The 15927-nt window shown below is 39.4% G+C and overlaps 1 protein-coding gene across 1 annotated transcript; it reads right to left on the bottom strand.

Moving 5' to 3' along the window:
- Positions 1-4141: 4141 nt before the first annotated feature.
- hnrnpua (heterogeneous nuclear ribonucleoprotein Ua) lies at positions 4142-15161 on the bottom strand. The gene is made up of 14 exons (XM_015351793.2): positions 14445-15161; positions 13177-13291; positions 11749-11822; positions 10158-10297; positions 9539-9638; positions 9188-9300; positions 8493-8756; positions 7597-7716; positions 7288-7416; positions 7013-7181; positions 6361-6627; positions 6017-6246; positions 5113-5211; positions 4142-4806 (listed from the first exon to the last, which is right to left on the bottom strand). The coding sequence occupies exons 1-14, from the start codon at positions 14986-14988 to the stop codon at positions 4753-4755; spliced, it is 2418 nt and encodes an 805-aa protein (XP_015207279.2). The 5' UTR covers positions 14989-15161; the 3' UTR covers positions 4142-4752.
- Between the last annotated feature and the right edge of the window lie 766 nt (positions 15162-15927).

Below are 15927 nucleotides of genomic sequence, written 5' to 3' on the forward strand. Positions count from 1 at the left end.
CGATACATAGATCTATCTCTGAAATATACACAAATGAGCAGGTGTAATGCATTTTTTTTAATACGATGTTAGTTCTTATAACAATAATACTGTAACGCTTACGGCTGAGCCCCCGTTGCGTTACAATACATTTACAGGTTTCTGAATTTCTTCCTAGAACAGCAGATTTTCAAAATATAAATCACGCCCAATAAAATTTATCAAATGTTTTTACTCAGGTGTGTGAATATGATGTACGGAACAGTAGTGATTAAATTTTCATGTAAATGCTGTATATTGTATTGCATTCCATTTTAATATGCTGATACTTCATTCTTATAACCATTGTGTACTGCCCTCATGTGGCGACTTCACAGCACGTCTTGTTCGTCACTCTTTCTAGAATAATCCACTGTACATTTGAAGTATTCATTTACGCCCCTGTAAGAATTTATTTTGAATCCATTTTCCAGTTTCAGTAATTAATAGCTTCCCAACAAAATTAAGATCAAAGGCATACTTTCTTAGTCTTGAAAATGCTGATAATATTGATAATAAAATAGCATTTCCTTGCCACATGCATGCTACTGTGTTAATAAGAAAAACCTTGAGAAACATTCAGAAAACGAGCTAGGTAAGATAAAGGCGCTGATCCACTCGTTTAATTAAATTAAATAACTTTTTTGGAAGGCAGAACAGTTATGTCTACAGTGCTTATACCGAGCACATTTGGGGATTAATACATTGTAAACCATCATTTTTAACATAATATATGGAGATTCACTTCTGGCCACATAGATCAGCATTTTCTGTGTTCTACCTGAGCTCTTAATGTTATAATCCAAATAGTTGTTGACTTCATAGCAACTGTTCTAGGTGTGTATGGATCACTCTAACACAACAGTGGTGTTAAAACTTTTAAATAAAAAAATATCAGTATGTGGGTTCTGAAGATGTGATATTTTGAGCATGTTCACAGTTCTACCTGGCTTGCACAGAACACAGTGTTGTGGTACTAGGACACTATTGCCAAGACAATGCAGATGTATTTTTATTCAGTTTCATTGTGAAAGTTTTTAGTGATCTGTGTAGTTTTTAAGATCAAGCAGATTAACCTCCCTGTGACAACAAAAGCACTTTAGTGCAACAGTTTGCTATGTGATTCTCAAGTAACAAATGCAACTTTTATCTCTGATGACAGACATTTACCTTTCCACTTTATGATGAAGTTTCATTGATCTGGAAATGTGCACATATTTGTATTAAAAGATTTACTGCTCCAACCATTTCTTAAATTACAGCAGTCTCCAAATACCAGGAATAAACCATATTAGAAGTATGCAAGAATTTGGGGTTCTGAATAATCTTGTTTGGTGTTCTCTTTCAAACTGCTTTCCATAAGTAGTTTAGGCTTCCTGCTAACTTTACTTCTCACAAAACAAGAATCAGCACACTTTAGAAGTGTCAAAATAATGTAATCAGTTAACGCTGGTTCCTACTCATAATTTACTTCCATTTAAAAGGTTACATTGTGTAACAGGCATCAAAAAGGTAACCCAACTGAGCTACAGTCCTAGACCCAAAGAGGGACAGTTCAACTTCCCCAATGGGCCTTTAAAAATATCTCCTGTAAGGGAAGCATTATTCTAGTAGACAGTGCATTTGTCTATTATAGCGATGAATTTCTAGTGTTAGACTATTTTGCAGACTTCTCATTTCCCTCAGTAGGTAAGGAGTTATAAGTTTAAAATGCCTCAGTCTATTTGGAAAAGTTCACTCTGCTTGCAAATACTTTAAGTCAGTAAGCAGATACGACAAATGTACTAATCTGTTTAATCATATAGGAAGCCTTCTTCATTAGAAATATTAAGCAAGTTAATTAACACCTAGATATAAGTAATTGCAAGCTTTATAATGGATGATAAACAGTATACAGCACTAAATCCGAGTTCAGGCAGATTCGTCAAGGAATGCAAGAATCATTTTATGCTTAGCTTTTACAATTTATAGGATATTAAAAATGGCAGCCATATCTTTTAATGAAAGCAAAAAGGTAAGTATATCATAGTGAAAATCAGGAGATGGTTTCGTGTTGAAATGACTTAATGAATCTTCAAAATGTCCTTTTTAAACAGATGAGCACTATGAAGTCCAGTCTACAGAAAGATTGCAATGGAGGCCCTTCTCAAACACATGGCTACTAACCACCAAATCTGTTTATTTTACGTAGTTTATAGATCCTTTCATATGTGTAAAATAAATAAAATTATTTGGTCAGCTTATTTTTTTAATTTGTCATAGTAAAATACAAAACATAGCAAGGTATATAAAAAAAATCGGTCTATTTTACAAAATTAGAACAGTTCCCCAGTACGATAAGTAGTAACACCTGACCAAATACTTCAACTGTGTACATCCACAAACACTAACACAAGCAAACTTTACCTGAAATAAGCTGTAAATTTTACAGCGCATGCCATATTCTTTACAAAACATTTCAAATCAAGATATAAAGCATTTACTTTAGAAATCACTTTACATTTTTAAATTAGAAAAGGGAAAGTTATTTTTTGCATCAGGTCTCTTTGTGAATGCTACAACGGAAAAGTTTTCAGTTTAGCCAGGCATTGCAGAATGAGAGCACAATTGATGTTGAAAGCCATACAAGATTTTTAAAAAGCAGGAAAAATAGATCGGGAACCCTTTACAACTTGTTAAAATAGACTTTTCCCACATTCCAAAAATATTAATTAGCTCAGTATTTAATGTTTGCATCAAGAAACCAGTTTTGGAGAACTCAGGGAGAAAAAGTTGAAGCTTTTCCGTTTCCAAAAAGCAAATCAACTTTCACTTTGCTACAGTGACTCACAGGGGTTCACAGAAAAAGTGTACAAAAATATGCAATTAAGTATTGCACAGAAATTATCCCCAAGATCTCAATTGTATTGGAGGGGGAAAATAAAGTCTTAAAACAGCCCTGAAGAACTGCAGCACACAATGAGAAAATGTTCAAAAATATCCTTAAAAGGATAGATTGATGTACAAAAGTCTCAAGACGACTTAATATTTTTTTCATAAAACCTCATGTTAAGATGAGCAGTTTAGAATGAAAGGTGGATTTCCAACTTCTGCATTCTAGTTTTGAGTTAGTTGTAAGATTCACGTGCACCCAAGGTCATCTTTCTTCAAACGGAAAGATCTTATCTTCCACGTTTAATCTTAAACTTAATCTATATGCAGGTTTGGCACACAGGCCACATGGTGAGAAGTAGTACATTTCTGGCATTACTATAGAAAAAGCTTCAGAACTGTAAAACTAAAATTCTATCCCTATGAAGTTTTATAATTTGTAGGGCGTCTTTCATTCTGCTACCACACCTGTAAACTATTCAATCAAAGTAAGAATTTTAAAATACCCATACACTTCCATACTCTAAAATTAATATGCAATGAATAAATCATTCTACAGTCCTAATGTGGTAACCAAAGTCTTGTTAGTTGCAAAAGGGATCATGATATCCACAAACAGCTCAGCTGGATGTTAATGCTTTGAGAATTGTGTGTGAATGGGGTTGGTCGTGCAATTTTTCCAAAGAAAGTCCACTCTGGAAAGTGAACTCACAAAAAGCACTGATGCAATTTCACTATTTGAAAAGAGTAAAAAAATTACTTCAGTAGCCCAGATTTAAAAAAAATCTCCCCAAAGGAACCATTTTATATCTAACCTGCACTTTTCAAAACACTTGTGTGCCTTATTCTGTGGTAGAAATGGTATACCTTCAACTTAAAATATTTACAGAGCACAACAGACACCAATTAGTGTCCTAAATAGCTAGTCTTTAAAGTGTGACTATACTGGAGGGATTGGTAGTACTTGAATACTTTAACACTGAAATCTTCCTTTTTGCACAAAGCTAGAGGTGAAAGACTGCTTTCCACCCGATCTCTTTGACTTCCCAAAGTTACTGGTTCTTGGGAAGTAAACTGGTAAAGAGATGACCTCAAAACATTACAGAAGTTGCATATTTTTCTGCCCACATGAAGTGTAATAGAATTTATGCGTCAGGGCAGAATTTCTGCAACAAAAGGCTTTCCAGTGTTTTTCAAAGGTCATTTTACACCTTTGAAATAAATTATGAAAAACACACATAAACAATACAAGTAAAAAAAGCAAAGAACCCATTTATTGTAAACCTAAGTTTAGCTTTTACATGTTGAATTATCATTTTTACCAACAAATGAAGCCTTTTTAAAAAAAACACACAACTTTTAACCGTCACAGCTTCACTTATTAGTTTAGAAACTTTTGTTGCTGCGGGACTACTGGTACAATAACTCACATAATGTCTACATGCTTCTAAAAGGAGTGTTTTCCTCCCAATTGTGTGAAAGTTTAACACTAGAATAAGGACAACTGGTACTATGCAAAAAACACAAAAGTCAATTTACTTCTTAGTAAAAATCACATTTTACAGATAAAATGCAGAACCCTGAATTACGGAAACATCCCATCCTGCACAATGCTTGAGGTTCCTGACATTAACATTAAAGCATGGGAATTTAAAAAAAAAAATGTACAAAAATAAAAGTAAAATTAACCCATAAAGCTTCTAAGAGAACCCGCAGGCACTTTTCCTCAGATGTGGAATGTTTTTTTTTGTGTTTTTTAAATTTTTCTTTTCTTTTAAAAGTGTGACTAAAAAAACAAAAAGGGTAGATTTGTGAAGGTTTGCAGAGCAAGATGTCTGTGCATCACCAGTCCATTATCCCAGCTCAGTAATATCCTCCTGGGTGATACTGCTGGCTCCAGGGCTTCTGATTCCAGAACTGTGAAAGACAAAATCACCAGGATTAAACTGCAGTTACAACAGACAAGCTGCCACTAATCACAGATCCTCAAAACAACCCGAGTGCAAGTTGCAGTGTCTGAAAGTTTAAGAAAAACTATCAGTAAGTAATTTATGAAAACAGACCTAAACCATTTGGGTTTCATTTTTTCCCATTTGGGCTAGAACCACACAACAGAGGAAGCCTCCATGCAACAGTTACACAATCGATATCTAGCTCATTATAGGACCTTTCAATAATAAACTCTGCATTTTGGAAGACCCCAAAGATCAGAGAAATGCTTACCCCTTGCTGCCAGCTCTGGTTGAAGGCCTGAGCCTTGTTCATCCCGAAACTGCCGTTCTTGAAGCCACGGTTATTGTTTCCGCCTCTGCCCCGGAATTTCTGCAACCAAAACAAAGCAGGTTATGACCTGAAATAACGCACTGGGGGGAAAGAGGGATGTGCACTTCAATTGTCACATTGTTAAGGACCCAGCAGAGGAAATCTAATTTTATAAAGGCACACAAACCTGGAAAGGTTTACCCAGAACTGGATATTAAACACCTACATTTGGAATATTTTTCAAATATGTTATTCAAATAATTAATCAAATAAAATGATTTTAAACGGAAATGAAGGCTATAAGCTTTCCAAAAGCTGAAGGCAGGACGTGTTTACAATGGGCAATTGCTGTTCCTACTGAATCAGTGACAATTGTCACACTACCCCTTTATGGGATTTATCTTGAAGTCATCAGCAGGTTCTGATCTTAAACTACAAAGACCACCACCCAACAGATTTAGTCCTCCATCACACTTAGTGTAATATACTGCAGTGGGCACCAATCTTCCAATAGTTAAATCACAGCAGTACACTAGTGTTCAATGAAAGATTCCACTACATCCTATTAAAAGAGCAGTACTAAAAATTCCCATAATCAAGTACTTATCTAAAGTAGTACTCTAAAGTAGTTTAGAGAATACATCATGCATCATTTTTAAGTTGCCTTTCTACTAAGAGGTACAGCCACAATGCATTGATTAGCAATGCTTCTTCTGGGACCAGTGTTGGATTTCAGGTGAATGACTGCCATAAAAAAAAACGTATGTGAAAATGGCATTGAGATGCTGTAACTCATGAACACCCTACCATCCATCCCTATAAAATCACCACAAAGCCTTTCAAGGCCTTTCCTAGAAAACTCTACCTGGTTGAAGTTCCCCCGGTTTGCTCCGCCACCACGGTTGAGGCTGCCCCTGTTCATCGAGCCTCCACGGGCCATGTTGCCCCTGCCTGGTCCTCCCCTGGGAGCCCCTCCCCGGTTGGGCATCCCTCCACCCCGGTTGAAGTTCCCTCGGTTCGAAAAGCCCCCTCTGAAAGCCGGGGGTGGAAGGAAGCCTCGGGGGGGTCTGTTAAATCCACCACGGGGTCCTGGTCCTACAGAACAAGTAAAAGTTACCAAGTTGCCTCCACATTAATTCACTCTGAAGTGGAAGCAGGGGTTTTTACTCTGCATTACATGCGGTATATTTTTCGTGCAGTCATACTCGCCTCCTCTGAAATTGCCCCGGTTCTGAAACCCTCCACGGCCTCCTCGCTGCCCCTGTCCACCACCCCTGTTGAACTGGTTCTTCCCACCCCTCCCTCGGTTGCCCTTTTTGGGGGCTGCTCCTCCTTGGTTCGGCTTCTTCTCGGGTGGAAGCACAGTCTTGCTCTCTTCCTTGTACTGCTCCAGGAGCTTTGCAGCTTCCTCCTTCTGAAGTTCAACGTATGTCACCTCGTCAAAGCACTCGCCCTCCTCAGGCAATGCGAAGATTCCTGAGCGGAAAAGGTCAAGGAGAGACCATTCAACTTCACAGCACACGCCTTTTCACTAAAAGTGTATATTTAAGCAAAGTGCGAAGTACAAAAAAATTGACATATCAAAAACAATTATACAGGATTGTGATGGAGAAAGGGGGCTTATCTTTTCTTGAAAGGAAGACACAGTATCATCTTCAGGGAAGCTAGTTCCATACTCCCACAACAATGTGCTAAAAAGGGCATAGTCTTTGCAGTTTCAGCCCATATGACCAAACATAAGTGCAAAACTGAATTGCTAAGTAAGGGATTTGTCTGAAAAGTATAAGTTGAACAAACAACTCCAAATTACTTTTCACCCATACCACATCCTACAGGAGCTGAGACTTACAAGTACACATACCTTTCATTTTCAGGATTGCGTGCTCAGGTAAGTCTTTGCCATCTGTTTCTGCCTTCTTCTGCGTCCTCTGCTTGTAATCCTCATCTGATGGGCAGACCACTACTGCCTTGCGCTGGAAACCAGCAAACAGGCACATTTTCCTCCTCTGAGCTGGAGCAGACACATTAGTCTAGGTTCAAAGAAAACAAAAAGATTGTTAAATCTACAGCACACCGGGCATTAATCTTGCTCATTGCAGTAAAAATTCCAGATTATGCAAGTACCCCCATACATACCTGATCCAGAATGTAGTTACGCTTCTTACGGGCAGCAATCTCAATGAATTTGCCCAGAAACAAGGGGGCGCGTTGAGAAATGGCAGTCAGTTTCCCAGTGTCCTTCATCTGTCGCTTAAGGCTTGCAATCTGCAAACACAAGGCAGACTTACAAATGTACCAAGAACAAAGATAGGATATGACTGTGCTTAGAGCATCTTAATCAAAATATAAGCAACTGGTAATGGCTATATAATGTAGAACATTCAGACTTTCACTCTGACTACAATGGGTAAAAAGTGCTACGACATTTCTCCTACTCAATCATACCATCATTTTCTCCAGAATTGTATTGGTCCCCAGGATGTTGTATTTCCCAGGATTCTCTTCTATATGTTTCATAACCCAAGTGGTCTTTCCTGCTCCTGGAAGGCCAACCATCACGATGACCTGAGGAGGAAAAGGTTAAAAAATATTCAAGCATACAGGCAGGTAAGACAACACTTGATCACCCCCTGCTGTTCTCAGCCAAACCAAAAACTACATGTAAATGGTTAAATAGTGCCAATTTAATGGTATAATTGGAAAGAAATTAAAAAGGACAACAGAACTTATCATAAATGTGAAAAATGACTTTAAAGCCTCTTATATGGAATTATTACTATGCCATATTTCTTTACATTAGTTTAACTTCAACCTAGTCAATAAAACATTAATATTAAGTTTTATTCCAATGGGAACGCAAGTTAGACATTCCCATGATCATTTTCTATTATAGCAATTACAGCTTAAGAAGTAAAACTTATGTAAACCAGCTAATTTCTTCATAAACAGAACATAATGGAATTCGTTTGTATTAATTTTTTACCACAAACTGCCCAATATCCCCAATTAGCAAAAATATAGAACAATGACTCAATATCAGTTAGGTACTGTTCATTTTTCCACAATAGTGGGAAAAGTTAAATTTCATCTCTTTGTATTCAACATGAGGAAAAGGGAGACAAAAGGATATGCATGGCAAGAGCATTATTTTGGACCCCCCCCGCCCAAAGATTGTTCTATTCAAATCCTAGGAATGTCAATTCAAAGTGCAGGAAAAGAAAAGGACTTAAAATACAACACAAACTTCGAGGACTCAAAAACTGAGCCATCCTCATGCGTTTAAGCAAAAAAAAAAAACATGCAGGTCTCCTATTCAGACGTTTGTGCACAAGGAGACCCACCTCGCAATCCTTTTTCGTCTCAGGCCCTTTCGGCCCTCGGACCCGGTCTTCAACGGGTATCTGCTGGAGGAAGGTGTACCCCTCCGGAACAGGGAAATAGGGTGTATCCCTCTGGCCAAAGTTGAACTCCACAGCACAGTTATGACAGAGCACGTGGGGGAACAGGGCTATGTCAGCCAGAGCTTCTTTGCCGACTTTAAAAGCAACTCCAAGGTCTTGGCCATTTTTAGAATAGGACAGCTCCACCTCCTCACCTTCAAAATTCTGATAAACACCAAAAGTTCTTGTGTTAGAGATGGCATTGACAACGAAATTCACAAGGCACACGGGCAAAAATCATTTCAAAGCTATGCTATTCTGAAAAGCAAAACCAGACCACCCTGCCCGATATGGAAATATGGAAAGGGTATGGTAGCAGTTTCACCAAATTTCAAACTGCACAGAAATAGACATTTCCAGTATACTGTAATTTTTAGTACATGTTTTTTTAGGGATGCAGGACACCACTACTAGAAGAAAACAGACCACAGAACACCTTTCAAGCAAATACCTATATTTTGGTGGAAAACCGAATAGAAATGTTGGGATAAAACATCTTAGAAAAAGTTACATTTAAATGGTCTTAAGATGCATAAACCAAGGCTAACAATACATTTCTCATTTTATGGCAAGAGAAGAAAATTATGAAGACTTACTATGAAGCATCCAATTACATCATTCTCATCATAGGCCTCTCCATAGTCTCCCGTCACACAGTTAGTGGTTTTCTTCCCTTTGACTGAATAGGCAAAGGACAGCTCCTCTTCCCCTAAAATTCAAGTGAATTCACCCTTATTTCCTTTAAATCCTGTACAATGAAAGCTATGTAAGGTATACAAGTGTATAGGTTCTGCTTATCTGCACCCACAGGAAGGCGTGTGAACAGGGCCAATTTAAAATCTACTGTGGTTTAAACTGGTGGATCAGTACACTGCATGCTTAAGGAGACTTTTAAGCAACATCTGTCAGGTGACTGATATTACATGTCATTCGAAGTGAACACCTACCAAGAAGCAGATTCCCATTTGCCAAAGACCAGCCAACCTGCACTTCATGGATCTCAATGCCTTTGCTCGAAACATGCTTCACTGGGATCTTCTCAATAATCTACAACAAAGTTTTGTATGTAAAGTTTTGCCTGCTATGTAACTATTTTGTATGTACATATTCCTGGCTTTTACATGACATTTGTTATATTAAAATTAATCACTAGACCATACTATACTTAACATCTCTTAAAACACTTATTGTAGTTTTAAAACAGGTAATGCTGTCAAGTTTACCATTTTTATAAATTGTACCAGAATAAACTTCTAGTTCTATTTTGTCGCAATCTAGTACTTTATGACCATAATAAGGTATTAACAGTGATGAAAAGGATGTTTTGATTAAATCAAGAAAGTCAAATGACTCAAATACTTATACATGTTCTGATCCATTCAGCATATACTAAGTTGTTGAATATCTAAAATAAGTGAATAAAAGGTATAAGAAACTCAAGATGCTTTCACACAATTTCATGCTCTATACAGGCCAGCCTAAACCCAGTGAGTATCAAATAATGCAGGAACTTAGGCCTTTCATTTAAAAAACAGACAAAAACAGGAGAGAATTCAAGATATGCACCTTCATTTCAAAGCAGGCCTTTCCTTTTGCAACTCCATAAGAAGCTCTTCCACCAGCCCAGAGATAGGCAAAACTTTCCATAGTCAAAGAGGAAGCACTGTAACGATCCCTGGAGATTTTGAAGTGAAGATCACTGTTGTCTAAAACAAAGAAAATTCACATTAAACATTGAGACCAATATTTGGTTATAAAACAAATCATTCATTTTATGTTTGACAACTGAAATATTAACTTTAAATGCATCTGCATAAAACCTAACTACTAGAAAAATGAGAACCAGTCTCAACCTAGAAATACCCAACAGTCTGGTTAAGCATTCACAAAAACAAATGGACTAAAGGGAAACTTATCACCACTAATAAAAACCTTCACTTTACAAAACATTACAAAGTACAGGACAAACCTCAATTCACAAAGACTACATAAGCAACAAGCTGTATAAATATTTCACCTAATTAAAATTTAAGTTGCATGAAATGGTCTCTAAGATGACAGTGTAAAGCGATACCCATTTATTCCTAGAGGTTTCCTAAAAGACTTCAGAGGTATCAGCTGCCGAGTCATGTTGCTGAAGCCGACACCCAGGATTCTCTCAAGAAAAAGCTAGATGAGATCTTTGGATGCATTAGCTATTGAAAACTGAAATGAGCTAAAGGATCTAAACATCTCTTCTCCTTTTTAACACTTGCATTCCTTCTTTAAAGGAAAGGGAAAAGGGAAACATAGGTAACAGCCACCACATAGCTTTAGCTTGGCTGGAAAACATTAAAACAATACCTAGAACCTAAAAATAATTTTAAAATACAGCTGCAATTTCAATATTATTTACCAATGCAATTAACTGGACAAATGGCACTTCCCCTGTCCCGCATAACCTAAGAGTGCATAAAACTAGCTTATATAATTGTGTCGATGTTTAAATAATGGCAAACATTTGAAACCTTGAATTCTTTTAAATATCACTACCCGCTTTCCTAGCACTTGCAGGTTCTCTCCAGAAACCAAGCAAAGCTGCTCAGATTTCCCCTATGAACGTAAAAACCACTGGTGTCCACCAGACAAAGCCAGAATAACCTCCTGAGGCTAGCAACAACTACCAACGAGGTGCCAAACACAGCATGAAGGAGTCCATACTTTAAAAGTCTTAGAGCTAAAATCAAATCTCTTCCAGTTTTTCCCCCCACTGTTGGTTTGAACACAAACCCTGAGCTTTACAGCATATTACACATCAATGCGAAAATTTCAGCAGCCAATGTTGAATAACCCTCCCATTTCTAGCTAGCAGATTTTGCGAATTGAATGCACAGTAAGAAAAATAAGATTTAGCCTCCAAGTCATCTAATAAGTTACCATTCAGTTGTGTGTTAGGGTGTTCTTATAATGCTCACTGAAGTCAGTCTGATATGTTAGTTAAGATATAGTTTAATAGTTAAGATTTGTAACAATCTTGAACCTATCTTCACATATGAAGGAGGTATGTTTTTTGCATCTTCATTCCATTGGGCTTTAAAACACTACTGAAAAACAATTTCTTTGTAAATTTGCTTAGTAAATTTAGCCTAACACGACACTACCACCATTGAATACTTACAAGTATCAAGACAAACAGTGGTGTCATCAAATTCTTCATCTTCCTCCTCAAGAGGTGGCTGGGGTGACTTAGCCCTGTAAAACAAGACACATCCAGCCTAATTTTCTCCATTCACAGTATAGTCGTTGGATCCCGGGTGTGAAAGATGCATCTTACCTCAAAATGTTTAAATAAGAGCATTCCATTTCTATTTTCAGCAAAGACCATACCAAACAGCTAAACGCTTAAAAATAAAAACTAAATGACTGAAATTGAAGAGCTTTACTCACAAGGGCTATGCATAGACTGCTCTATACAGTCTTGACATCAAAATACCTGGTGTCTGTATAATTGGTAATGTTAGCATTTTCACCAATTACATATGAAAAATGTATTTTAAAGCTCCAATAGCCCCATTGTGAGACAGGTAAACATTCTAAAACACTACAAAATTCTGATGTGCATGCTTCTCAAATCAGGCATTGCATAAATGAGAATATAAATGAGTATAAAAATACTCAACATGGCCTGCTTTTCATGCCACAGTTAAAATCTCTTGTGATCTGAAATTAAAATTAACCCCAATTTTAAAGAAACAGACACATTTATCAAATGGGATAGAAATACAAAATGAATTACCCTACCTTTGAATTACTGACCCCTACATTAAGACAGTTAAATGAAGATGATGTTTTAAGACGTAGGCTTCCACATCGCAAAGAACACGAAGGATTAAAACGAAGACAGCCACATAATTAAATACATGTTTAAGAAAAGCTGATTGTTAGTTCCGCACTTTCACAAACATACGTCCATCAAAGAAAAGCAAAAACGTTCTGGTTAAGCAACCTAATCTGAACCAAAGACGACAAAATCGACATCTCGAGTTTAAAAAAAACTTCTCAGATTTGTAAACGATCGAAACGTCTCATCCCCATTCCTCTTTAAAGCGACAAATTCAATTTCTAACGATGCGCAGGAATTTGACGGTGACGCTGAAACTATAATGAACTGCGTTCTCGAAAGGGGTTGCATGTCAAAACTCAAGGTCCGTCAGAAATGCCTAGATGAAAAGCATGGATAAACGCGCCATTTTAGTCGCCTGCATCCTCAAGAACAGATCGATATTCTTAAAGCAAAAAATAAACCCTTCGCTCCCCACTACTTAATCTGCAGATGACTCAATGTAAGTGAAACTGTTTAGATAAGACTATTACCCCCCAAATACACTAACCGAAGACCCAAAGGGCAGACGTCCTTCTAGCAGAAACCCTACATTATGCGAGCTGAGCCCCCGCCCCCACCCCCACCCTGCCCAGCTGCTCTGGTCTCCTCGGCTTTTCTTTGTTACCCCTTTTACAGAGGAGACCCAGGGGCATCCGTGAATCCGTGAGCCATTCACTTACGCGGTGGCACTTCAGATTTAGCGAAGGCCACCATGGTCCTTACCGGCTGTATTTGCTTTCTTCGATAAATTCAAAGTAGCCCCTTCCATGTTCTTCACGGCGTCTCTTTACACCCTTCTTATTCTTCTGTTCACCTTTCTTGTCTTTATCAGCGTCTCCTTTGAAAAATAAAACACAACATGAAGAGGGATACCTCAGCGTTTGAGCCGAATTGTTACATGGCGGCCACAAACTGCTGCATGTTTTTGTTAAGACTACAGCGCGTTTGGTCTTTTTTTGTGACAGAGAAGACCAAAATTGTAAAGACATTTTTTTCCAAGCTTTATGAACATTCCTCCTCCCCCCCACACCATCGTTGCTCTCCATGCCGGTCAATGTACACGGCATTTACTACAAACAACGCATTTCAAGTTTACTTTCTCCCAGGAAATATTTGCAAATTGAGACCTTTCTCGCCGTTAAAAGCTCCAGCCTGGTTTTCCCAATAAATAGACCCGATTCCCAGTTCAGACTGCGTCTGAAATACGTGGGCAATAAGCGCTGTACACGTTGATAAAATCGGATTTTAACCTTCCCTATCATTTTTCAAAACCGCTACTGCCCACTAACCGTTCAAAGGCACAGATTTAAAAATAAAAAAAATCAGTCCGGCGGGAATATGACGCCTCAAACCAGTCTAAATCTCTCAAACAAATCGTCCAAAACAAACAAAAAAAAAGCCTCCGAAAACTTACAGCCGACAAAACAAAAACGAAAGTACAGTAAAGTCCTGCCACTACAGGAAGGCACGGAACGGAAGGACTAGGCCCGACACGGCTTGAGCAATGTCAGACTGAAGCGCACACGACAGGCAACCGCGGGGAAGAGAGCTGGAGGAACATCCGAGACGTCGCGGGGGGACACAGCTAAAGCCGAGACAGATACACATCCGCAGGCCCGGCCCGTCGCCCACAGAACAATGGAGGCGAGGCGAGTCGCCGCCGCCGCCGCCGCCTCCGACCAGGGCCACCATTTCATCTCGCCTGGCAGCACCATGTGGATCTTTGTCTGGAAAGCGCCGACAAAACCACAAATAGCACCCCGCGTCATTCGCGTCTGACCTCCAAAACGCGTTTGCAGAAAAAGAAGAGAAAAAAAACGAACGCCCAAACTGCGCCTTCGTGTCCGAAGACAAGGCCCCTATCGAAGCACGTCTAACAATTGTTTGGCCCGTATTGTTAAGTAACAGCCATCAATTGCGCCTTCTGCTCCGACCGGCAGGGCTGGCGTAAACACGTGATGTTTCGGGTCTTAGTTAAGATGGGGACTAACCTTCAGCGGGCTGCGATCCTGGTGCCCCATCTTCCTCTTCGAATTTGTCCATTTCTATCCCGGCATCTTCATCATCCTCGGATTTATCCATTTCGACTCCCGCGTCTTCCTCCTCTTCCTCCCCCATCTCATCATCCTGCCCGCCGACATCTGCGCCACCGCCCGGAGCAGCAGGAGCAGCAGCAGCTGTGGCGGCGGCGGCGGCGGCGGCAGTGGTTTCGGCTTCGGCTTCAGCTTCGACTTCTGCTGCGTCCGCTTCGCCCCCGTCTTCCTCCTCCTCGGCCTCCATGCTCTCGCCGGCCAGATCGTCCTCCAGCTCGTCGCCCATCTCATCGAAGCCGCCCGCCCCATCCGATCCCCCCTCGGCCCCGTTCTCCTCGCCTCCGGGCCCGGTGAAAGCGCCACCGGCTTTGGCCTCCTCGTCGAGTGCGGCCTGCAGCCGGTCCATCAGCTCGGCCTTCAGCCCCTTGTCAGAGAGCCGGCGCTTTTTCAGCTCGTCCTTCAATTCGTTTACCTTTAGCTTCTTTACGTTGATTGCACTCATTTTTCCCGTTGGATTTCCGCTCGAAGCTCGGGGATATACAAATATTTTTTTTTTTAAAAGAAAGCCCTGTAGACAAAGTGATACAGAGAAAGCAAAGCCGCCTAGAATTTCTACTGCGCCAAACAACGCTCGTCCCTCTCTGTGCGTCTCTCCCACTGGCAGCTGCGCGGCTATCTAGCGCCAGTTGTACGTAATACACTCTTACCGTATTCATGCGAAAGGAGGGAGAAATTGGGCGGTGACTACCGTAATTAGCCGACAACTGCGACGACAGTTTCATTTGGTACAGTGTTATGCCTGCATATTTTTAGCTTTTGTTAGAAATGTATTAAAAGTTAAGAAACAAATCTGTTGTGCTTAGTAAAACAGCAAACCGGAGTTTATTAGCGTTTTAATTCTGAGGCTTTTCTAATATCAGTGCATGGTCCAGTAAGAATGCACGATCGTGTGCAAAGTGATCCAAGATAAAAAGCCGAAAGTATTTTAAATTCTACATTTTTTTTTTTTGCAGAGCAGAGATATTAGGAAAGTGCGATTGTTCCTTGATGTTTCTGTGAAGCACAACATATTCTAAGCGAATTTCACCAAGGGCCACATGTATTTCGCAATGTACAGAAAAGAAAGAAATAGTGCAATGTTGTAGCTATGCAATGTACAATAACAAATAAAAAAAAAACACGAGAAGACCATTTGCGCGTGTTATTCTGCATAATGCAGCGTAATAGTTTTGGGGGAACAAGCAGTGCTCCCCAATCCTCCGCTTGTCTGCATTTTAGTGGTCCATATATACTTCATCAGATGAGGCAAAGAAACGTTGTCAAATTATGTTGACAGATAACAACTTGCTTACAAGAAGATGATATTTTCTATTATTTTCACTCACATACATAACATGGTGGTTAGCAGTACTGCTTCGTTACTCCAAGGTTCTGAGTTGAA

The sequence above is a fragment of the Lepisosteus oculatus genome, chromosome 2, assembly GCF_040954835.1.
Source record: "Lepisosteus oculatus isolate fLepOcu1 chromosome 2, fLepOcu1.hap2, whole genome shotgun sequence".
NCBI lineage: Eukaryota > Metazoa > Chordata > Actinopteri > Semionotiformes > Lepisosteidae > Lepisosteus > Lepisosteus oculatus.